At 42.9% G+C, this 26,085-nt stretch overlaps 1 protein-coding gene and 1 pseudogene across 2 annotated transcripts in view; one reads left to right on the forward strand and one right to left on the reverse strand.

Annotated features, from left to right (window-relative positions):
• Positions 1–17,423, reverse strand: part of LOC111979224 (phosphatase and actin regulator 1-like) — an 87,712-nt gene extending 70,289 nt beyond the window's left edge. For both annotated transcript variants that reach the window (XM_070448848.1, XM_070448846.1), the window contains exon 1: positions 17,021–17,423. In XM_070448848.1, coding sequence (XP_070304949.1) covers positions 17,021–17,132 — 112 coding nt within the window. In that variant the 5' untranslated portion in view covers positions 17,133–17,423. The remainder of the gene's footprint in view (positions 1–17,020) is intronic.
• Positions 17,424–17,560: 137 nt separating this feature from the next.
• On the forward strand, positions 17,561–25,359 carry LOC111979226 (NAD-dependent protein deacylase sirtuin-5, mitochondrial-like; annotated as a pseudogene).
• The last annotated feature ends 726 nt before the right edge of the window (positions 25,360–26,085 follow it).

Here is a 26,085-nt window from a genome sequence, read left to right on the forward strand (position 1 = left end):
TAACAGAATGTGGAAAAAAGTCAAGGGGTCTGAATACTTTCCGAATGTATTTGATAGATTTATAGACAGTATGTGGATAGAATATATAGTATATCTGAAGAATACGTGGATAGAATAGTATGTACAGCAATAGTTGAATAGGATGACCTTGACTAGAATACAGTATATACACATATGAAATGGGTAAAACAGTATGTAAACATTATTTAACGGACCAGGGTTCCATTATTAAAGTGACCAACAGAGAGAGATAGAGATGTACTGGTCAATACTTCTCTATTACATAACAAAGCCAAACAACGACTAATATCAAATACTATAACAGCAAACCACCTTATTAACTGTATTTATTAGATACCTGTAAAATAACAAAACTACACAACTGGAGATAATAGACATGAATACAGTGTAGTATATTCAGCGCATCCCCTAACTGTCCTTTTATGTGCCTGCTTATGGAGTAGGCTGTCGCTGCTCTAGATGTTTACATTAGTGTGCTAAAGATGAAACAGAGCTGCAAGCAGGGTGACCGAGGGTGACACACGGCAGCTTTTGGGGAAAACGAATATTGCTTTAATAACTGAGGAGGAAGGGGCGTGTGTGTGTGGGGGGGGGGGGGGGGGGGTCAGTCCCCACAATGTCAAATGCTATTTCTACAGGGGTTTATGGTTAAGGTTAGAATTAGTGTTAGGGTTAGAATTAGGTTTAGGGTTAGTTTTAGGTTTAGGAGCTAGGGTTAAGGTTAGGTTTGGGGGTTAAGGAAAATAGGATTTTGAATGGGACTGAATTGTGTGTCCCCACAAGGTTAGTGAGAGGAGTGTGTGTGTGTGAGTACATAGCTAGAGTAATGAAGCAAGGAATTGGAATGAGGTTCAGTTACAGTGAAGTATAAACCCTACAGTCAGCGCCTCCGTGAGGAATTGTAGGACATATGCAGCTCTTTGAAGTAACAAAGATGTCTTTTTTCCCTCATTCCAATACAAGCTTTGTTAGCGGATCATACAATATACTGCGATAGGTAGAATTCAAAACCTTCTCTCTGTGAGTTTGATATTCCTCCAGATGACTGTGCTTCCCTCCTGCATCTGTTCTCAGTGTACTGTTGCTATGTGGGCACTGAGACGAGAGAGAGCAAACACTCCACCACTGAGTTGAGCACAGCAACAACACTCACAGGTAGGCTGACGGCTTGGCAGCAGCTTGGCACATGGCGGCCCTCTGGGAGGTGCATAATAGGTAGCTAGGCCTCTCTCTCTCTCTCACACACACACACTTGCTCTGTGTATCTATACATCTGTAACTCTCGACTACTCCCTCTTCTCATATCTCCTTTCTATAGCTCTCCCTCCGGTGTATCTATACATCTCTAATTTGTAACTCTAGCTACCGCTGCGCTCCTTGTTGTCTACTCTCCATCTCCCTCTTTCCCCGCTCTCCCTCCTCTTTTGTGAATGGATTGCTGGCTCTCAGAGCTCAGTCGTTCCCGCTGGCCTGTGATGACTCAGTCGAAGTTCAAACGCTATACATGCAGCTCTGGATCTCATGGGTGGGTGGCATTGCTTTACGTAACTGCTTACACCCAGTAGTTTTCACTGGCGACACAGCACACCGCTAAGTCCCAACACAATTATGCTAATTGCACAGGACTCGTCCCCAAGAGTCCCAGGGGGAATAAGGCAGAGGGGATGGGGGATAGGGGGGGAGGTAGACAGCTGTAACCGCTCCCAGTTTAATGCTGACGCAGCTCTACAACACAATGTAAAGTATCGAGCAATTTCAATCTTGCATGGTGGAAGTGAAGTAGTAGTGTGTGTTGAATTCCAGATCAGTATACTGCCTCCCCTGATTCATGCATTGCTCCAGGTAAGAGCATCATATGCAAAAATGAATATAACATTAAGCACTTAATCCAACCTCTCTTGCCTTTTACTACACCTACTGTACCCATTTCCTCTTCATATAGCCTACTGGTCCGGCTTAATGTGGACTTACGTAACTATCGGAATGGTGGGTACATCATTTCCCGTAATGAGCTGTCTTAATGGGTGAGCCACAAGACCACAACGTCAAATATGGCCCATTCTCATTGGCTGCTCTAGTTCTGCACAATGAAAACACATCTGCCCACTGGGCACACCACGTAATTTCAAAGTGGATAATTGGGTAATATTTGGTACATTACATCCTATCTTCACCCACTCAAAAAGTTAGTTGAATTTCCGAGCAACCACCTAAAAGCACAACCAAATTCCAAATATCTATCATTGCGCATTCAACCATTTAAAAGCCGAGCAAAGTTCAAAAAGGAATACAATGTCAGATATTTTGTTTATTTATACAACAGATTGTCTTATCACTGTGCTTCATCTAATAGCAGAACCAAATGACCTGGATTGCAGTAGAGAATACATTAAAAGTACACAGTGCAAGTGATCAATTCTATTTGAGATACTGCACAGATTATTACAAAGTTACTGCAGTGTAACTTGGACTGAATGGACGCCAAGGTTACTGCTGTACAATACACTCAGAGAGAAAAAGGGTTCTTCGGCTGTCCCCTTAGGAGAACCGTTTTGGGTTCCAGGTATAACCCTTTTTGGTTACATGTAGAACCCTATGTGGAAAGGGTTCTACATGGAACCCAAAATAGTTCTATATGGAACCAAAGTGGTTCTACTTGGAACCAAAAAGGGTTCTGCAAAGGGTTCTCCTATGCGGACAGCCGAAGAACCCTTGTAGGAGAGAGTATCGCATTGTGAGAGTTCTTTCTGAGAGCTCTCCTCTGTCAGCAGAAATATCATAAAGAGCTGGTGGTGTGCAGTGGGAACTGTACTGCGATACTACCAACAAGCAGTTATGCCATTCCCTCCATATTGTTTCACAACAATGCTGACTGCCTGCACAAACTCCAACAGAGGTAAATTCACTGCGCTCCACCGGGTTTCCTGCAGATTGAATCAAATAAAACAGGCTGTGTAGAGAAAGAGACACTCCTCCACCTCCTCCAGGCAGCATATTGGCTTTTGGCAGTGGTGGAGCTGTCATTGGGATTCAGTGCCTCAACACCTCCTATCCCCCCCACCGTCCTTCCCCTACCCCCTTACCCAAAGTTCTTCCACGTTGACTATAAATATGATTAATAACCTCATTGTCACGCAGCGTTCCCCAGCTTGGAGAGCTTTTGCAGAACGCATTATTTCACATGGGGGATGGGAGGGCACGTGGAAAGCATATTACAGCTAGTCATTCCCACACTCCAGGAGAGAGATGGGGAGGGCGATAGAGGGACAGAGAGAAAGACAGAGAGAGAAAATAAATGCAATCTCTTCAGGCCTTTCATGGTTGACATCTGCCTGTCTCCTTCTTTCATCTGAAGTAGAGGATGATGGGAGATCTCCTAGTCAGGTGGTTGGTTCTGATGTTTGAAAGGATTCGTAGCACTATTAGTTGCCTTAGTGCAGCACAGCTATACAGCCATTTTTCAATATGATATGTTTTATTCAGAGATGATACAGTAGGGTACAACCTATGCTGATTCACATGGATGGCTATAAGAATACGTGTGTTGCATGACTGTAAAATGAGAGTGTGCTCGTGTGTGTGTGAAGGGTGTAACCTCTTGCCACTTTGTTGAACATGCTTAATAATAGTCCTGCGTATTGTTACCAAACAGCTAACATGCTGCAGGTTCAGCAGAGTCCATGCTGGCACCACCCCAAAGCAATCAATCTCAGATGCACTGCACCTTAACTGGAACAAGAATCGGCACGTTAAGACTGACGACTGACTGCAAATGTTGCCAGACAATCTTGACCTTGCAAACACCTCCAGAATATATGATTGAATTTGTATTGGGGCTGAAAAAGGAGGATAATCTAATCCGGTTGTGGTAGGAGTCGAAATTTAAAAAGAGTAATTAAACTCGTTAATCCTTAAACTGGTGGTAAACTCAAACTGTCATCTCTCTCAAAAGCCATAGTTACGTAGATGCCCATGTCCAGGACGCAATGACTACTGGGTCGTTCTTGAATTGAGGTGGCATTTGCATCCCTTGACTTTTCAACCTTGAAAAACACTCTAATATTACAAAAAGTTAAATATCATATGTTTGTTTATATTGAACTGTTTATCAATGATAAAACATAATGCAAGTCAATTATACTGCAACAATTTATGTTTACGCATTGTTTAAAGTACTTAGTGTAAGCAATTTGATTTGTCCCAGTAGTGATGTGTAGAGTTGTAGCAACATGTTTTAGGGATTTAGAGATATATTATTATCTATTATTTTTAATACTAGAAGGTGAACAAAAGTATTGAATATATTGTATAGAGATCAATAAAAACAAATAAGGCTATTAAAATATATTTTTTGTTGCTAGTATAATGTCTGACCCTCAGTTTTAAGTCAGTGGTGTTACCGCCTTAAAAATCCCTCATTACAAAGATACAGTTGAAGTCGGAAGTTTACATACACATTTAAACTGTTTTTCACAATTCCTGACATTTAATGCCAGTAAAAAGTCCCTGTTTTAGGTCAGTTCGGAACACCACTTTATTTTAAGAACGTGAAATGTCAGAGTAATAGTAGAATGACTTATTTCAGCTTTTATTTCTTTCATCACATTCCCAGTGGGTCAGAAGTTTACATACACTCAATTTGTATTTGGTAGCATTGCCTTTAAATTGTTTCGGGTAGCGTTCCACAAGCTTTCCAAAATAAGGTGAATTTTGTCCCATTCCTCCTGACAGAGCTGGTGTAACTGAGTCAGGTTTGTAGGCCTCCTTGCTCGCACATGCTTTTTCAGTTCTGCCCACAAATGTTCTATTGGATGAGGTCAGGGCTTTGTGACGGCCACTCCAATACCTTGACTTTGTTGTCCGGTTAGCATTTTGACACAATTTGGAAGTATGCTTGGGGTCATTGTCATTTGGAAGACCATTTGCGACAAGTTTAACTTCCTGACTGATGTTTGAAGTGTTGCTTCAATATAGCCACATATTTTACTTCCTCATGATGCATCTATTTTGTGAAGTGCAACGTCCCTCCTGCAGCAAGCACCCCACAAACATGATGCTGCACCCCCGTGTTCACGGTTGGAATGGTGTTCTTCGGCTTGCAAGCATCATTTTCACTCCAACATAACGATGGTCATTATGGCCAAACAGTTCTATTTTTGTGTCATCAGCAGAGGACATTTCTCCAAAAAGTAAGATTTAGTCCCATGTGCATTTGAAAACCGTAGTCTGGCTTTTTTTAATGCCGGTTTTGGAGCAGTGGCTTCTTCCTTGTGAGCGGCTTTCAGGTTATGTAATATAGGACTCATTTTACTGTGGATATAGATACCTTTGTCCCGTTTCCTCAGCATCTTCACAACGTCTTTGCTGTTGTTCTGGGATTGATTCGCATTTTTCGCACAAAGTAAATTCATTCGTTCCTTCTGAGCGTATGACGGCTGCGTGGTCACATTATTTTAATACTTGCGTACTATTGTTTGTACAGATGAACGTGTACTTCCAGATTTGGAAAATGCTCCAAGGATGAACTAGACTTGTGGAGGTCTACAATTTTTTCTGAGGTGTTGGCTGATTTTTTTTAATTTCCCATGATGTCAAGCAAAGAGGCACTTTGAAGGTTTGGAAGGTAGCTTGAAATACATCCACAGGTACACCTCCAATTGACTCCAATTATGTCAATTAGCCTATCAGAATCTTCTATAGCATGAGGTCATTTTCTGGAATGTTCCAAGCTGTTTAAAAGGCACAGTCAACTTAGTGCATGTAAACTTCTGACCCACTGGAATTGTGATACAGTGAATAATAAGTTAAATAATCTGTGAGTAATTGTTGGAAAAATGACTTGTGTCATGCACAAAGTAGATGTCCTAACCGACTTGCCAAAACTATAGTTTGTTAACAAGAAATTTGTGGAGTGGTTGAAAAACGTGTTTTAATGACTCCAACCTAAGTGTATGCAAACTTCCGACTTCAACTTATATTTAAAGAAGTATTCAGACGCTTTGTTATGTGAATCAAAATATAGCTCAGGAGCATCCTGTTTCCATTGATCATCCTTGAGATGTTTCTACATCTTGGAGTCCACCTGTGGTACATTCAATTGATTGGACATGATTTGGAAAGGCACATATAGACAGGTCTAAGGTCCCACAGTTGACAGTGCATGTCCAAGCCATGAGGTCGAAGGAATTGCTCGTAGAGTTCCGAGACAGGATTGTGTCGAGGCACAGATCTGGGGAAGGGTACCAAAAACATCCTGCAGCATTCAAGGTCCAAGAACACAGTGGCCTCCAACATTCTTAAATGGAAGAAGTTTGGAACCACCAAGACTCTTCCTAGAGCTGGCCACCCGGCCAAACTGAGCAATCGGGGAAGAAGGGCCTTCCAACAGGATAACAACCCTAAGCACACAGCCAAGACAACACAGGAGTGGCTTCGGGACAAGTCTCTGAATGTCCTTGAGTGGCACAGCCAGAGCCCGGACTTGAACCCGATCTAACATCTCTGGAGAAACCTGAAAATAGCTGTGCAGCAACGCTCCCCAGCGTTGAGGATCTGCAGAGAAGAATGAGAGAAACTCCCCGAATACAGGTGTGCCAAGCTTGTAGCGTCATACCCAAGAAGACTCAAGTCTGTAATTGCTGCCAAAAGGTGCTTCAACAAAGTACTGAGTAAAGGGTCTGAATACTTATGTAAATGTGATATTTCAGTTAAATGTTTTATAAATTAGCATGTCTAAACTGTTTTTGGCTTTGTCATTATGGGGTATTGTGTGTAGATTAATGAGGGGGAAAAAAATATTTAATCCATTTTAGAATGAGGCCGTAACGTAACAAAATGTGGAATAAGTCAAAGGGTCGGAATACTTTTTCAAATGCATTGTATATGAAACCCTACCCTCCGCTCAGGGTAGATCAGAGACGGGCTCAAATAGATATCAAATACAGGCAGCCTTAAAATTGGGAGTGGATCTTGTCTGGCGGTGGTTATGTGATGTGCTTCCCTCTGACACACTATCGTTTCCCCCAGAAAGGCCCAGGTGAGACAGGAAGATAGAGGGTGGCGTTGGATGGGCTCTGTCCTGCCGCCCTCCACCATCCGTCTGGCCATATTGATTGTACTCTGGAACAGGAGTGATTAAAGAGACCAGGAGGAAAGGAAGGAGAGAGAAGCAGGGAGGGTGAGAACTCAACATTACTGTACCGCAATGGGCTGGTAATATCAGGAATCAAGGTAAGACCCAGACTGTCGAAGTAACAATGTTTATTGTGGCAACAGGGGCAGGCAAAGACAGGTCAAGGCAGACCGTGCCATTGATGACACGGGGGAAGGGATGAGCCTAGAAACAGAAGACAAGGGGCAGTCAGACATGGTTTTGACTCTAGACACAGAAAAGTTCCGAAAAATATGGAGGGTACAGGGCAAAAGAGGACGAACAGCAGAGGGGCTAATGATCTTGGAGGGGGGGGACAGGTCTCAGCTTCCGGGGGTGTGGCCGCAGCCCTATAGCAACATGCCAGTGCCTCAGACTTGACCTTCTTGGATACCGGTCAGTGCTGCAGAAGCGAAGTGGCCCGGGCCTTACTGAACCCCTCTCGGAGGTCTTGGTACTCTGCGGAGGGAACTCTCCGGGGGAATTTCCAAGCCCCCAGGAAGACGTCCCGGGGCAGGCAGAGCTGACTGCAGGCAATGAGTGTGGCAGGACAGGCTCCAGCCCACGATGGCACCATTAGCCCAGTCAATGGAGGGATTGTGTTGCTAGAGCCAATCCCAATACCATGGGAACCTGCGGGGACTCAACCAGAAGGAATAGGATAGCCTCGCTGTGGTTCCCCGACACTCATAGGCTGACAGGGGTGATCCGGCCTATAGAGCGCCCGTCCAGCGCTCTAACACCCATGGGAATGGAGAGCTGTTGAGTGGGGATGCCCAGCTCGGACGGTGGGGTAACGTCCATGAGACTCACATCGGCCCCCGAGTCGATGAGTACCTGGAGAGACTTGGACTGGTTGCCCCACAGCAGGGTGGCATAGAGAGGGGGGAGACTAAGGGGAGAAGAACAATTATCATTCAGACCCACCAGTGTACGCACTCCAACGAATGAGCTAGCTCTCTTGAAGGGACAAGACACAAAATGACCGTCAGTATCGCAATACAGACAACTCTGGGTCTCAAGTCTGCGTACGCATTCGGCTGGAGACAGTCTAGCCCTGCCGAGCTGCATCGGCTCGGGAAGAGGTGAATCGACGGTCTCCGGAGGCTCTTGGAGGGACACAGGTAAGCACGGATCCTTTCAGGGACGTCCGGAGTTTATCAGCTCAAGGTGGGATCCCTGAGTGAGCGATCGGTACCGCAATCGAACCTCCTCCCTCCTACATTCCCGTAGCCGACTATCGATCCGGATGGTTAAAGCGATGAGTGAGTCGAGACCCGTTGGTAGTTCTCGGGCTGCCAGCTCATCCTTTACCTCCTCTGATAATCCATGCAGGAACGTGTCGAACCGCACTTCCGGGTTCCAGGTACCCTCCGCTGCTAGCGTGCGGAACTCCACCGCATAGTCTATCACACTGAGGGTGTGCTGCCGGAGCTGGAGTAACTTCCGGGCAGCCTCTCTCACGGACACCGGAGCCTCGAACACTTTTCTCACCTCCGCCACTAATATTTTTCTAACCTTCGCCACGAATACCTCTGAGGCAGACTGTTGCTCCCAAACCGCCGTGGCCCAGGCGAGTGCCCTCCCGGACATCAGTGTAATAATATACGCAATCGTTGAGCGGTCCGAGGGGAACCAAGAAGGCTGCAGCTCGAAAACAAGGGAGCACTGGGAGAGAAATGCCCGGCAGGTTCTGGAATCTCCATCATAGCACTCCGGGGGAGGTAAACGGGGTTCCCGGGAAACTGGGGTGATGGCACTGCTACCAGACGGGTTACAGAGGGGCTGGGAGGTTACCCTTCGTGGCTGGCTGCCTAGAAGGCAACCCACAGACTTGCTCCCGCAACATGTCCAATGCTTGGTCGTGACGTTCGGCCGTGGCCTGGAACCCCTCCATCATGCCGCGAAGCAACTCCTCATGCCTACCAATGGTGGCTCCCTAGGAGGAGATGGCATAGCGGAGCTGGTCCAAGTCTGCTGGGTCAGTCATGGCCAGTTCGTACTATCAGAAATCAAGGTAAGAACCAGATGCAGACTGTCGAAGTAACAATGTTGATTGTGGCAACAGGGGCAGACAAAGACAGTTCAAGGGAGGCAGGGATCGAAAATCCAGGGTAAGGCAAAGGTACAGGACGGCAGGCAGACAGGCAGAGTTCAATAATCCAGGGGTGGAGCAAAAGTACAGGACGGCAGGCAGGCTCAGGCAGAGAGGTCATGCGGGCGGGTACAGGGTCAGGACAGGCAAAGGTCAAAAACCAATAGGACGAGAAAAGAGAGGCTGGAAAACGATAGGCGCTGACAGGAACGAACAGACAAAACACAGGTATAAATACACAGGGGATAATAGGGAAGATGGGTGACAACTGAAGGGGTGTGGAGACAAGCACAAGGACAGGTGAAACAGATCAGGGCGTGACAGGTAATGCTTATACACTGATACAAGGCATCTGGAAATGGAAAATAATGTTCCCGTAACATTGTAAAGAGGTTGTCAGTATGTTTGGTGCTGAGGAAGGGAGTCATGTGTTAAATGGAGTGTGTGTGTGTGTGTGTGTGTGTGCGTGTGCGTGAGCGTGTACTGCATGTGCATGTGTGCATCCATGTGTAAGTGTATGAAAATAGCTTCAAATTCATGTCCCCTGCAATGCAGCTCAGTCCAGTCCAGGCTCCAGCCCATACAGGCTATTTACATTCAGCCCATGTGCTGCAATGGAGATCTAGCCATCAGTGTCCCCTGTCCCACACCTCAGTCTGCACACACAGTATTCAGCTGCCCAGGACATCTAACTACTGCACAGTAGCCCGCCCCTGTGAAATGCAGTGTATCACATCCATTACATTACAAGATAAACCAAATACTGTGTAAGACAGATCAACAATGAGTGTAGCAATCCTATATTGAGTGTACAAAAGATGTGATTAAACTAAACCAAAAACAGATCAAATTTAAAAATCACACAGATGAAAGGCTCCACTGTCTGATTGGATTTTTTTTCACAATACTTTAGCGAAGTGGTATTCAAAGTCGGGGGAACTGCAGTGGGGTCGCCAAAATGTACAGCCGGAATATGTTACTTTTTGGGAAACCTCACAAAAGTCACAGAAATGTGAGTCTAAAAGTCTAAGAAGCAGTAGATCTGTTCTATATGCACTAGTTCTATACTTCACTTTTTTTTTCAAGTTTTGTTTTTGCGTCTTTTACTTTTGGTAAATACAGCTTCAAAATAGCTGAAAATACAATATTTGTTGTTATATTTCACAGCTGTTCAGATGGTACGATGATTTTCTACAATATACTTGCTTGTTTTGTCACAAACTGAAATTAGGTGAAATATTATACATTTTTGCAACCAGGAAATGGCACAGCAACTTCTGCATAGTGCATCTTTAAGAGTACAGATTATTGTATGGGACAATATACAAACGTTTTTAAGAAAGACAATTTGAAAGATACTATTTTATTGAGTAAATGTACTTATTGTTTTCTTTTCATTTTGAGAAGAAAGGAAAATGCAATGAATTTAAGGTTATTTGTTGATGGAAAAATCTAAATGTACAGATTTTAAAGTTGTTTCATTAGATTTGGGGTGGGGGTCGCAAGAAATTTGAGAGAAAAAAATTGGGGTCCCTGCTGAAAAAGTTTGAATACCACTGCTGTAGGGGTTTTGAGGAGTCAACAGTCACAGCTACAGTATAACACATCTTTCTGTACGTCTGTCACACAAATGCACGGGCACGCACACACAGAGAAAGTATATATCTCTTTCCATCTGACCGCATGTTAGAGAGCCAAAGAGCACCATTCACAAAGGTAAGGTTCATGCCTTCCACAAAACACTGTAACAGCTAACTGAAGGGAGCACTGACAACCAGTACATCTGAACTTAAAACACACTGTGTGACTGTGTGTGTGAGATAGAGGCAAAGGTGGGCTTCAGTAAGTGAAATTGTGTGAGACAAGATGACAGTATGCTAGAGTGTGACAGAGAATGAATGAGGAGAAATAAAGGGGAGTGTGTATAGGGAAGGGAGAAATGTATGTGTGTGTGAGAGTGTGTGTGTGTCCGTGTATCTGTGTGGGAGAGGGAGATAACAGATGTGACTGTTGTTAAGCTATGCCTAAGTGATGCGCAAACAAAACAGACTAATCTAATGAGAGCTGCTGGACTGACCGGCAGGCAAGCAACACACACAACGTTGCAAGCACACGCATGCACCCACGCACACAAACATGCACGCAAACACGCATGCAAGCATGCACACACACAAATGCACACACACAGCTCCCACCCAAACATTCACTCCGCAGCCTGCCATTCTAATCCATCATTTGCCTGTACAGATGGGACTGGATTCTATTCATTCTGTGTTTGTGTGCACAGTGTGAAATGGAAGTGACAACCAGCTTCTCAGGTTAGCAATAATTTCCTGTTGGGATGATTGATTGGAATCCTGGCTTCACCTTGTTAAGTCATCTGACAGATGCATTTCCAATTACTCAAAGCAGAGCCATGTATAGCTTACAGATACATACATGATAGAGGTCGACCGATTATGATTTTTCAACGCCGATACCGATTATTGGAGGACCAAAAAAAATCGGCCGACTTTTTTAAATGTATTTGTAATAATGACAATTACAACAATACTGAATGAACACTTATTTTAACTTAATATAATACATCAATAAAATCAATTTAGCCTCAAATAAATAATGAAACATGTTCAATTTCGTTTACATAATGCAAAAACAAAGTGTTGGAGAAGAAATTAAAAGTACAATATGTGCCATGTAAGAAAGCTAACGTTTAAGTTCCTTGCTCAGAACATGAGAACATATGAAAGCTGGTGGTTCCTTTTAACATGAGTCTTCAATATTCCCTGTAAGAATTTTAAGTGTATTATTATAGAATTAGAGACTATTTCTTCTCTATACCATTTGTACTGTATTTCATATACCTTTGACTATTGGAAGTTCTTATACACTTTAGTATTGCAGTGTAAACAGTATAGCTTCCGTCCTCTCCGTCGCTCCTACCTGGGCTCGAACCAGGAACCACCGACAACAGCCACCCCGAAGCAGCGTTTACCATCGCTCCACAAAAGCCGCGCCCTTGCAGAGCAAGGGAACAACACTCCAAGAATCTCAGAGCGAGTGACGTTTGAAACGCTATAGCGCGACCCCGCTAACTAGCTAGCCATTTCACATCGGTTACACCAGCCTAATCTCGGATTTGATAGGCTTGAAGTCATAAACAGCGCAATGCTTGAAGCATTGCGAAGAGCTGCTGGCAAAACGCACGGAAGTGCTTTGAATGAATGCTTACGAGCCAGCTGGTGCCTACCATCGCTCAGTCAGACTGCTCTATCAAATCATAGACTTAATTATAACTAATAACACACAGAAATACGACGCTTTGGTCATTAATATGGTCGAATCCGGAAACTATCATCTCGAAAACAAAACGTTTATTCTTTCAGTAAATACGGAACGGGTCCGTATTTTATCTAACGGGTGGCATCCATAAGTCTAAATAATCCGTTACATTGCACAACCTTCAATGTTATGTCATAATTATGTAAAATTCTGGCAAATTAGTTCGCAACGAGCCAGGCGCCCAAACTGTTGCATATACCCTGACTCTGCGTACAATGAACAGAGAAGTGACAATTTCACCAGGTTAATATTGCTCCTAACCTGGATTTCTTTAGTAAATATGCAGGTTAAAAAATATACTTCTGTGTATTGAATTTAAGAAAGGCATTGATGTTTTATAGGTACACGTTGGAGCAACGACAGTCCTTTTTCGCGAATGCGCACCGCATCGATTATATGCAATGCAGGACACGCTAGATAAACTAGTAATATCATCAACCATGTGTAGTTAACTAGTGATTATGATTGATTGATTGTTTTTTATAAGATACGTTTAATGCTACTAGCTAGCAACTTACCTTGGCTTCTTACTGCATTCGCGTAACAGGCAGGCTCCTCGTGGAGTGCAATGTAAAGCAGGTGGTTAGAGCGTTGGACTAGTTAACCGTAAGGTTGCAAGATTGAATCCCCGAGCTGACAAGGTAAAAATCTGTCGTTCTGCCCCTGAACAAGGCAGTTAACCCACCGTTCCTAGGCCGTCATTGAAAATAAGAATGTGTTCTTAACTGACTTGCCTAGTTAAATAAAGGTGTAAAAATACAAAAATAAAATGTTTAAAAAACTGCCAAATCGGTGTCCAAAAATTCCGATTTCCGATTGTTATYAAAACTTGAAATCMGCCCTAATTAATCGGTCGACCTCTAATACATGATACATACCCCTTTGGAATGGTCACCTGCTGCTCTGATTTTCGACTGCGTCCCATAGGGCTCTGGTCACATGTGGTGCACTATATAGGGAATAGGGTGCCATTTAGGACTCACCTGTACAGCATCACATCACTGGGTGCTTCATAACAGTGAGAGACAACAAGGCTTAGCCTAGCTGCTYTTTCCAACAACAGAAACCTCCACTGTATTAAGGATAAACTCACATGGCAGCCAGCAGCATMACTCAGCTTCGGTTAATCTAATCAAAGAGACCAATCAAATTAGCCACACGATGCTAAACAGGCCAATTCAATATACCRATGTCGTCATACTCAGTCCTTACTGTACTCACCCCTGATTCAATTATGAGGTAATTCCTATCATAAAGTAATTGGATGCCATGGTGCTATAACATTGCAGGGCTGAGCTAGCKTCACAGCAGAGACTATATGAGCCTACTCTATGTGACCCTGGGGGGACAGGGAACCAAATGTTTCACTTCAGAATAGAACTGCATACTGATTTCTTCAAGCCATACATGAAAAATCTTTATTGTGTTGATCAACACGTTCATCGGCCAGTCAGACAATCGAGTGCCTTTGGAACTGTATCCTCAGACAATTGTACTGTTGTCCTCTCAGAATGTTGTGTCTGTTGGAGTTTGTGTGTGTCTATGAGTGAGTGGGATATCTGACACCATATTGTGATCTGTGGTGTCTGGCAAAGACAGATTTGTGGTCATATACAGTGGAATATACATTAGCAGCTTGCTTCAGGCCTATTCCAAGAATCCCGTAGGTGCTGGTAGGGTATAGTTCAGCTGTTAGTAGTGGTGGTCCCCATTCTCCTGCCCCCTCTCCACAGTGGCAAAAGGAAGACAGACATGCAAAGTCATAACCCTCCCAGCCTGCTCCCCTCCACCGGTTGACAGGCTCATTAGAACAGACAGTGTGAACCAGGTTCTGGTTACCTCAGGGCTCATCTGGGCCAAATGGCTTGGTGATTCTCTGTCTCTCTCTGCAGATTATAGTAAAACATGTTTTGGGGCAAATCAAAACACAAGAATGTAGACATTTCCAAAATACATCAATAGCCTGCAAAGTATTTCTTCCCAAAACTATGCAAAGGACTACCAGCTGGTGTGCAATATTGTGTGTTAATCAACACAGCAAAGCCAATCTTAACACCATCGGGACTGATGCTGCAGTTTAGTCACAGCAGAATTCACAGTGTGGGTGTGACTGGAAAAACAACTGCAATTCGCCTGGATGGAGGAATGGAGGATGATGATCAAAACAGAAATGTAGCAATATGGTTTGGTTTAACAAAATATAGCAGATTAAGACAAAACAAGCCCAGAAAATAAAACATTCAAAGACTTTACCTTAAGTTATCTGAAGTCTTGCACGTACGCAACTGGCGGGCAAACTTGGCTAGCTAGCAGTTTCAGCACCACAGCCAGCCAGCTGTGTGACAGAAGCACTGCAAGACTATTGAACTGATGCATTGACTATTTGTCAACTAAATCCGTGCAAAAGGCTCAGAGACTATTTATTTATGAACATATTCATCATGGCGGCAGGTAGCCTAGTGGTTAAAGCGTTGGGCCAGTAACCGAAAGGTTGCTAGATCAAAACCCCAAACTGACAAGGTAAACATCTGTCATTCAGCCCCTAAACAAAGCAGTTAACCCACTGTTCCTAGGCCTTCATTGTAAATAAGAATTTGTAAATAAGAACTGATTTGCCTAGTTAAATAAAGGTAAAAATATGTTTTTAAATGGCAATCACTCAGACCATATTTTGCATGATATCGAAATATGAATAACTACGATATTTTATTGAAAGGCTGCATTTGGTTCAGGCTGTATGCTATTACAATGCAAAACATATGAATACCTCATGGGCTAACAACTGACTCAGCCCGAAATATGCGAAGTCACCATGGTAACAAGGAATGCAATACACCTAGGTGCGCGAGGGGAGCAATTTGTGCACGTTTCCCACAAGCCATAACCAAAATCGAATCAACATCCAATACACTAATATATTCTTACACCGTATGTAATAACTTGGATGTATCTAACATACAGTGCATTCGGAAAGTATTCAGACCCCTTGACTTTTTCTACGTTTTGTTACTTTACAGCCTTATTCTAAAATGTATTTTTTTWAATTCTCTCATCAATCTACATACAATACCCCACAATGACAAAGTAATCAGACCCTTTACTCAATACTTTGTTGAAGCACCTTTGGCAGCGATTACAGCCTTGAGTTTTCTTGGGTKTGACGCTACAGGCTTGGCACACCTGTATTTGGGGAGTTTCTCCCATTCTTCTCTGCAGATCCTCTCAAACTCTGTCAGGTTGGATGGGGAGCGTCACTGAACAAGGCCCTTCTCCCCCCATTGCTCAGTTTGGCCGGGTGGCCAGCTCTAGGAAYAGTCTTGGTGGTTCCAAACTTCTTCCATTTAAGAATGATGGTGGCCAGTGTTCCTGGGGACGTTCAATGCTGCAGAAATGTTTTTGGTACCTTTCCCCAGATCTGTGCCTCAACACAATCCTGTCTCAGCGCTCTACGAACAATTCCTTCAACCTCATGGCTTGGTTTTTGCTCTGACATTCACTGTCAACTGTGGGACCTTATATAGACAGGTGTTTGCCTTTCCAAATAATGTCCAATCAATTGAATTTACCACAGCTGGACTCCAATCAAGTTGTAGAAACATCTCAAGGATGKRCAACGGAAACAGGATGTACCTGAGCTCAATTTCGAGTCTCTTATCAAAAGGTCTGAATACTAATGTAAATAAGCTATTTCTGTTGATTTATTTGTAATAAATTTGAAAACATTTCTAAAAACCTGTGTTCGCTTTGTCATTATGGGGTATTGTTTGTAGATTGATGAGGGGGAAAAAACACATTTAATCCGTTTTYGAATAAGGCTGTAACGTAACAAAATGTGGAAAATGGGAAGGGGTCTGAATACATTCCGAATGCACTGTACACGGGAGCTTTAACAGTCAACACCAATCTGTTCTCTGTCAGGGATCTATCCGGTGTAGCCTAATCCTGGACACCTTGCTGGTGACTACGATCACGTTGGGGCTCAGATTGCCATTCGAATGCTTCTCTATTATGTAACTGAATTGAATTAATGCCTAATGCCGTTCTCTTACGAAATCAAATCGCACACGTTGAACAATGACCATTAGTCTTGTTCTTCTTCTTACAAAGCCTAATCGCAAATGATCAATTTACCAATCAGACAATTCGATTGATATGATAAACTTGTCCAAAATGCTACCAAAATTGCAAATTAGGCAAAACCAAACTTCCACATTATAGGCTACATACACTAGAGCCCACTGGCAATAGTGCAGATCAAGCACAGTCTCAGTAAAACAAATACTATAAAATAGAATTATGTGTTACAAAACCATTAGTTTACAATAGGCTAGTAAGGTTAGGTGCAGTGCATTATATGCTACAATGCATCGAACGCTCTGAAAATCACTGGCCAAACGTGAGAAGCAACCTACCTGTGCGCAGGTTGAAGGAAACTCTGGCTTCGGCGAGGTACGGGGTATCGCTCTTGGACCGGACTCTCCTGATCGGCCGTCGGTCTATATGTTCCTCTGGAGAAGCCGCCATCAATTTGACCAGCGTCCAGTGACGACTGGAGGGTTGGGACAGACACAGAGCCACCGCCGCTCACGAGGAGGTACTGATGGGGAGGAAAAAAACTGAACGGGTAGAGACCGGAGAGGGAGATGTGACTTTTGAAGCGAGGTGGAGCCGCCACTACAAAGCTCCTTAACCCAACAGCAGACAGAGGAGAATGAGAATGGAAAAAAGGGAAAAAATTATGAATAATCAAGTAAATGGCCTACATTTTCAAAATAGCCTATCCAATACGGARTTGTGGAGTTAAATTATAAATATAAGCTCCTGTATGGATGTATCAGCAAGTGGAAATCTTGTCTGAGGTCAGGGGAGATTTAAAAAATAATAATGTACACCACCAGAGGGCACTATAAACTAAACTAGCCTACAACTTTCCCCTCAATAGTGGATTTTGGAGCGGAATCTTCAATGCTTTGCGACAGCAAGGGAGTCTTTACGGTTTTTCAAATTAATTACATTAAGAAAAGTAAATAAACTCTGCCTCGCCATCTGGTAACTCTGCTGGGTATGTATGGACGTGTTATGCATGAACTCGAGTTATTCTGAAAAAGGCAATTACYTGTAATGATCGTTGTAGAACTTATTTGCCTGCATGTAAAATTTTTACTTTTGGTGTTTAGCTACTTTTAGTATTCAAGATGGCTCTTCTTTATACCCCTGTTTTCAAAGTTTTAGAAATGTAGGCTATAGTATCGTTGAGGAAATTATATTTATTTCTTCAATATTCTGTTCATTTTTATAAAAAACGATTTGATTTACGAGCCGCAGCTGATTTGAGTTTGCTCACTGACAATCACAACTTTTAACACTTCTTGTGTAGACTGCTGGTCTGGACACGTTTTAGCCTAAATACCATTTAGAATGCGTAATCTTATGCCCACGCAAAACTTGTTCAAATTCAAGGCTGTCATACACAACGCGATGTAAAATGTAACAAGTAAATATGTATATCGCAGCCAGTTGACATTGATCAGGCGCTGGTGACAATTCTCAATCCCACATTCAAACAAGTAAATTACACGATGAGGATACGTGTATAAATGACCGTGGCCTTAAAAGTTGATCAATGCAAATGTGTAATGATATAGTTTGTCCATCTGTGTCACCTATATTTAACTAGGACAAACTATTCTAAGGCAGTCAGAAAATAATTATCCTAACATTCTGTCTTCTCTTAGAGCTGTAGTGACAATGATTCTTCGACATCTAGTTTCAATTGGACTTGGTCCTCGCGTGTCTTCTCCAGTGACACGTGGGCCTTTGGTAGAGCTGACCAGGTCTGCCAGTTCAGGTAAGGTCCTACCACATGCATGAGCTGAATTCATAAGTTCCTCTTTTCATCCAGGCATGTAGTGCTCTCCATACATTGGCTTTACATTCTAGTGTACATTGTAGTAGGCCTAGGCTGCTGCTGAGTGAACAGTCTAATGCAGGGAAGGGCAACTCCTCAGATCAACCCCCCCCCCCAAATTAAAAAAGAAATAAACTAATTTGGTTGGGCATCAGCAGTTTTTCTATTGTTATGTCAGTCACTGACAGTCACTCAATTACCCCATGTCAGCTAAACATTTTTAGATTGCTAAGGTAGTCTAGCCAGCTATCTAAACTTGTAATCATGGTCGAATTACCGACCAGGCCCAATTMYTTTTGTTAGTCACTCTCACTCAGCTATCATATTCAAAACTGCAAACTTTTCTCTCCGCCCCATGGGAAAATGAGTAGAATTGCATYAAATGAACTCTAAAACCCCCCAAAATGTCTCCCCGCTGTTAAGAGGGTGGCGGAGAAAATGTTTTGTTCGCAAGTTGGGCGGGCCTCCCAACAAAATWTTACTTGGGGCCCCCAAAAGGCTAGGGCTGGCTGGCTCTGACTGCATGTGTAGGTACGCAGACCCCCAAGCCACTGCGGCCCCTCATGATGAYTTCYGGTTTRTGTGGCCCCCCAATCAATGATTCCCATCCCTGCTCTTGTTAATGTATACATTTTTATCTTCTGTAGATATGTCTGAATTCCGAAAGGTCTTCTCTAAAGCCAGGCACATAGCCATCATTACTGGGGCGGGTGTGAGTGCAGAGAGTGGAGTGCCTACCTTTAGGGGTGCTGCGGGCTACTGGAGGAAATGGCAATCTCAGGTAATGTAAAACAGACATACACAGACCTACAGACATTCATTTCACAATCTTTTCATGCTCATGTACACGCAGACATTTACATAATGCTATAAACACTCCCCTCCGTATGTATTTGGACAGTGAAGCTAGAATTTTACATTTGGCTCTATACTCCAGCGTTTTGGATTTGAGATGTTTCATATGAGCCGTCAGTACAGAAGGGTATTTTCATACATATCAGTTTTACCCTTTAGAAATGAAAGCACTTTATATATCTAATCCCCCCCCATTTGAAGAAGTCATACGTTTTTAGACAATTTCACTTATAGGGTGTTAAAGTAGTCAAACATTTAGTGTTTGCGTGCTAGGAATATGGGACCAATGACTACATCAAGCTTGTTACTCTACAAATACATTGGATGCATTTGCAGTTTGTTTGGTTGTGTTTTGGATGATGTTTTGCCCAATAGGAACTGAATGGGGAATGATGACTAGAGTAATTCTTTCAAAGTGAGTAAATAAGATGTTTCTGAACAATTTAGAAAAATCATGAATTAATAGTGATGAGTGAGAAAGTTACAAAGGCTACAACAACACATGCTTACCTCTCACGATGACCAATAGTTCGCTTTTTTGGGGAGGTATGATCTTTGTCCSTCTCACTCATCATCATTCACAATTCATGATCGTGGCCGTGACCCCACTCTCCTAGAGTGTCTTGGTGAATTGGTATATGCAAAAAACACATTTCCAATTCATACATGCATTTAAAAATGTTACCATAACACATGGGCTCAAGAGTATTATTGTTTTTATGCAATGGGTTACCAGCATTAAAAAGCAAGATTATTTCCRYAACCATACATTTTTCAACAAAACYTGGTGCTACAATCACAAACACTGGTGGTCAATTGCAATTTTAGCCATACCCTGGTCATTAGTTCAATTCGTATTGACTGCCATGTAAAGCAAAACTACCCAAGTGCTGGTTGATAGTTCCAGAACTTTGTAGGTTGCTATGGCAAAAAAAAGCTGCATTTCYTTTCATTTGACCTGTTTTCTATTGACATTTCTTTGTGTATATCCATAAAAATGATGCCAGCTGATTCATGATTTCGAGTGGCTGAGAAAAGCTCTGTCTGTCTCGTCCTGACTCCCGACACGTTCATTACTATGGGACAGCTGGAGATTTGTTTCAATATTGAAATTCAATGTCGCAAATGTCGAAGAGAAAGACCGCAAGGTTTATACAAATSTCCGCTGTTGAAAATCAAATGCTAGTCTAAAAGAAATGGGAGATAATGTCGAGATGCTTTTTATAGTGGAGATCAATTTTATAATTGCCTGGCTGGGCTGYTGAGACAGTGGATTGCGCAGTCAGATGGAACAGAGTAAATTGGCATTTCAACGTCATATCTTTAGCCGGTGGTAACATGTGGAAAAGACACCGTCTGGAATGTGGTTTTAACCAATCAGCATCCAGGGTTAGACCCACCCGTTGTATAATGTCCAGWATATCATGGGCAGGATAGACTCTACGGGAATTCCAAACTACCCGTTGTATAAACGCTTGTACATGTGTGAAATAGGATAAATATAAGCACCCACATAATAATAATAATTTATTATTATTATTACTTACAAATAGTGACTCAAATGACACAATACATTATTCACATTCACTTTCTATTGGGCAAAACATAATCCGAAACAGAACCAAAGCTGTAAATGCATCCAACAAGTTTGTAGTCACAAGCTTTATGTAGTCATTGTGACATTCTGTACTGTCGCCTTACATGAAACGTTTGATCTCAAATCCAAAATGCTGGAGTATTGAGACACATTTAAAGTGTTAGCTTCACTGTCCAAATACATACGGAGGGGAGTGTACTCCCGTGTCAATGGATTTGTCTTGACAACAACAATGAGGAGGGGGGAGGGTTTAGGCGTAACCACGGTTACTGTGTGCAGTTCCCAGGGAGAGCTGAGGAGCTGGAGCCAGTATCAGTTAATCTAAGTAGGACAGTCTCATCAGAGATTCACTTTGAGAGAGAGAATCAAAACAAACCTTCAACTTGTGTTTGTTCTATCCTGTGCCCCCAAGTGTTTATTTATGGGAGCTTGTTCACACTCTTTTAAATATGTGAAAATGTCATGTTTATTTTGTTTTTTCCCTGAGATCTCTATATCTACAACTCAACGTGCCTTGCCGTTCTCTGCTCTAACTATGACCCAGTCGTCCCACCTGCTATTTACCTAGTCACTTACTCTCATCSAGTCTGCCCATAACAATGTAGACTTATCCCATCCATCTCCACCCTGACACCCTTAGACTCTACCTCCTCATCCTGTGAACTCTGTTCCCTAACCCTCCCCACCCATGTCCCTGTCCATCTCTGTCCACAGGACATAGCCACCCCTGAGGCCTTCTTTCGGAACCCTTCCCTGGTGTGGGAGTTCTACCACTARCGACGAGAAGTGATGCTGAGTAAGTCGCCCAATAAGGCCCACCTGGCCATTGCAGAGTGTGAGGCCCGGTTGAGGAAGCAGGGCCGCTCTGTGGTAGTCATCACCCAGGTCATAGATGATCTGCACCGCCAGGCCGGATCCAGACATGTCCTCAAGATCCARGGTGAGAGGGCTAGGCTGGGACAGGGCTAAGCGGGTCTTTTAGATGGCTGGAATGGGCTGGGCAGCAGGGATTGGTTCAGACAAGGCAGGCAAATATGTTTTAGAAGGCACTGTTTCAAGAGAGGCTCCATTGTTAATAAGTAAGCTCASAAGATGTACTCAAATAATTAGCCCTCGCTCGAGTGGTGGCTTCCAAAGCTTGTTGTCAAACGTTGAACATAAGATAAGGATAAGATTGACTTTATTGTCCCTGAAGGTAAATTCTACTTGGACAAATGTTGTCATTATCCGCATGTTTTTGAGAGACTTCTCCAAAGTGTCTGGACGGTGCTCAGTTCTGTTTTTCTCCCTGGTGAATCATCAGGAAGTCTGTTTGAGACGCGCTGTGTGAGCTGTGGACATGTGGCTGTGAACCAAGGCAGCCCAATATGCGCTGCCCTAGAGGGGAAAGGGTAAGCAGCAGTACAGCGCCTCAGTACAATACAACCACCTGCTCAGGCGAATCTTCTACATTGGATGTGTAACTTGACTTTTAGAAAAATGGTTGTCTTCAATTGTTCCACAGTTCTCCTGACCCAGATACCAGTGACGCCAAGATTCCKCCAGAGGAGCTGCCACGGTAGGGGAGGATTAGTATGGTTCTGTCTATTTGTTGACAAGTCTACCACAGAAAATCCAAGCCACAGTGATAAAATCTTTTCCACATGGTGGCGGTAGTGTTATTTGCTTTTAACTTGACCTCTTCTCAATCCTAAGTAACCATACACCTGTTATGTGTGATGTTTGCCTGCGTCACACATAACGTGTGTGATGTCATCCCTTGGTGGTTTTATGTGCAGGTGTGAGAAGATTGACTGCCATGGTCTGCTCAGGCCCAATGTGACCTGGTTCGGGGAAACTCTGGACTCGCACGTCTTAACCAAGGTGGAGACGGTGCTGGACACCTGTGATCTGTGTCTGGTGGTGAGTTGGCCTCATAGTCGCTGGATAATCTTGTTGCTATGTATCTCAATCTTTATATACACACTTTAGTATGTAGTAAGATTTTGTCATACGCTGTAGAGACAGAGCCTGATGTAAAGCACCACACACCTGAAACGGATGTTCAGACCAATGTATAATATACATACATATCTCCTATATGGCTTTGCTGGTGCCTATGCCCTATATCTGCCCGCAGGTTGGCACCTCCTCCATAGTGTACCCGGCAGCCATGTTTGCCCCCCAGGTGGCGTCCAGGGGCGTGCCAGTAGCAGAGTTCAACATTGAGACCACCTCTGAGACCACACGCTTCACGTAAGCCACAGCACACCACTATCAGAAAATGATATGTTTTTGTCGTAGTACAAGTTTCTTTGGGGATTTTCAATTTATTTTCTTGATGTGCAAAATACAAATACATTTTGTGAAGTCAAATAGTATTATTTTTTTTTTTAAAGTTAAACGGGATATATTTAATCAAATAGGGATTCTTCGTCAAAACGGAGCCTGATAAAGTGTGTTTAATTCATGATTCTACTGCATCGTACAGTTTGTCAGGTTTGAAATCAGTCAGCGTTATTAGCTCTTTGGTCTTAGATCTGATTGATCAGATGTGTGTCAGGGAAATTAAGAACCAAACACTTCCTTAGGGACACTGGTGAGCATTTCTCAGATTTCTCCTTTATCCTTGCTTTGTCGTGTGTGTGTGTGTGTGTGTGCACCGTACCGTGCTTCTGCTGTACAGGTACCATTTCCAGGGCCCGTGTGGGGCCACGCTACCACTGGCGTTGGCGCGTCACGAGTCTGAAGTCGTCTGAGCGGTCAAGGGGTGGAGTCTGATGGTGTCCGAACCTCTGGGGCTCCTCCCATATCCACTCCACGGCCGTTTGATTCCATGGTGATTATTCCCTTATCCGAAAAACATGCCTTAAGACACTTTCAAACGCGCTCCTCTTGGTGGAGGYAGCGCTGCTATCTGCAGCAGAGGACTGAATAGTCTTCTGGATACTTGATACTTATTCGGTTAACTAAACTGGAACTGAGATGTTATGTGTTATTGTCTCTTCTTGAAAGGCAGAAAAGAGTATTCAGCTGCAATAAGGAGAAGTATTTCTTGATATAGGATGGGCAAATGTTTTCTTCTCCGGAGTTTTGAGCGTGTCATGTCTTTATACATCATAATATAATAATAGTACATGCCATTTAGCAGACGCTCTTATCCAGAGCGACTTACAAATTGGAAAGTTCATACATATTCATCCTGGTCCCCCCGTGGGGAATGAACCCACAACCCTGGCGTTGCAAGCGCCATGCTCTACCAACTGAGCCACACGGGACCAGTCATGTGAGCATACATTTCTCTCTCTCACTGCTAATTCAGTATATTTCAGATGTACAGGCTTTGCTGATTGCTCTGTTTTTGTGACATTAATGAGGCCAGTGCGCATGCTGTACATGACACACACACATTATATAACATGCTGATGTAGCTTGTGAGATCAGATGATATTATTCTTTGTAGCGTACAGTAATATAATCATATAGCTGAACCTTTTTCTCACTCTCTATGGAGGATATACTGTATTAACTCCAACACAGTACAATACCTAATCCATGTGCCTGGCCAACTGTTTTCCACAACCTTGGCCAAATATACACAACCATGACCAAATACATGCTTTGAACCTCAAGTACATAGCAACGTCACAGAGAGAGAGTCAGTTCATTGAACTGGCTATTGCTGAACCTGGACTATTGTGTTCCCGTCCATGTACAGTATTTACCATATCAATATCTATCAATAGTTCTACTGTGGTTACATGGCATGAGAATGTGTTAAAGGGCTTCATCCTGAAATATCCCTTTATCTACTTCCCTAGTGTAAGATGAACTCGTGGATGAAAATATCATGTCTCTGCATACAGTTTGAAGGAACTTGTAAGTCGCTCTGGATAAGAGCGTCTGCTAAATGACTTAAATGTAAATGTAATGTAAATGTAAGTTACTAACTAGTGTTAGCGCAATTGCTACTAGCGTTAGCACCATGACTGGAAATCTATGGTAACTGCTAGCATGCTAGTAGATACCATAGACTTCCAATCATTGTGCTAATGCTAGTTAGCATTGGCTCGCAAATTACCTCTAACTTCCTTCATACTGCATGCAGAGACATACAAATGGTATCCATGAGTTCATCTGACTCCGGGGAAGTTGATCAAATCATTACCAAAATCCCAAAGTGTCCCTTTAAAAATATAATTTGTATTACTCATTGAATATATTGTTTTGCTTAATCACGCACAATAACTCTGTTGTTGGAAATGTTCTATACCGAACCAAGTGTATACTTCGATATCATGATTGTATTTGTACTTTTTTACAACTACTGCTAGCTACTTTAGGTGTTTTTGCTTTTATGCAACGTAATGAGATCTCATGCAACGCTTCAAAATATAATACTGTCAACAACATTATGAATTCATTTGCATTACTTTTGTCCTTTTTTCCTCTCACACAATTGTATCATCACTGCAGTCTTCATAATAGGCTATATGTAATTGGGGGAGTTTGCATTCCCAAAGCTAACAGTAGATGCCAGTATGTAGACTGTAGATTCAATAAAACTCCTCTGAACAGACAGAGAAGCCAGGAGAGTCTGCAGTCAGTCAGGCTATCTCTCAATTAGAATGCATGGGTAAGAGGAAATATAGATTTGTATTCTTCTGGGACAATATTTTGCTCTGCTCAAGGTGAAGTGAACACTAGCATTATTTCCGTAGATAGCAAAACCAGAGAGCTCATTTGGACCATCATAATGTTGTACATTAGATTTTTAATTTTACGTGTGAACTACTTGCCATTTTGACGGCATAATCCTGGTCCTTTGATGACCATCTTTAAGCTATTTTAGTTATTTATCTGGTCCTCTGTCTATTCTGAAATGAGTCTCCATTTGTATTGATCTATTGAGTGAGAAACCTAATGAAACCAGAGAGAGCATGAGGTGGAGGCACGGCTATGGGAGAGGATTTGCCTGCTAAGGTCCAAGCAGGACAGACCTCTCTTACAACGCACAAGGTCAAAGGTGAAAGGTCATACAGAGGGAAGGACCTCACTTAGAATGTCTTATTGAAAACATCCACAAAGATGTGGGGAAAAAAGAGACCACGGTAAACATCCCAAAACAATACAGGCAA

The sequence above is a fragment of the Salvelinus sp. IW2-2015 genome, linkage group LG19 (genome assembly GCF_002910315.2).
Source record: "Salvelinus sp. IW2-2015 linkage group LG19, ASM291031v2, whole genome shotgun sequence".
Taxonomy (NCBI): domain Eukaryota; kingdom Metazoa; phylum Chordata; class Actinopteri; order Salmoniformes; family Salmonidae; genus Salvelinus; species Salvelinus sp. IW2-2015.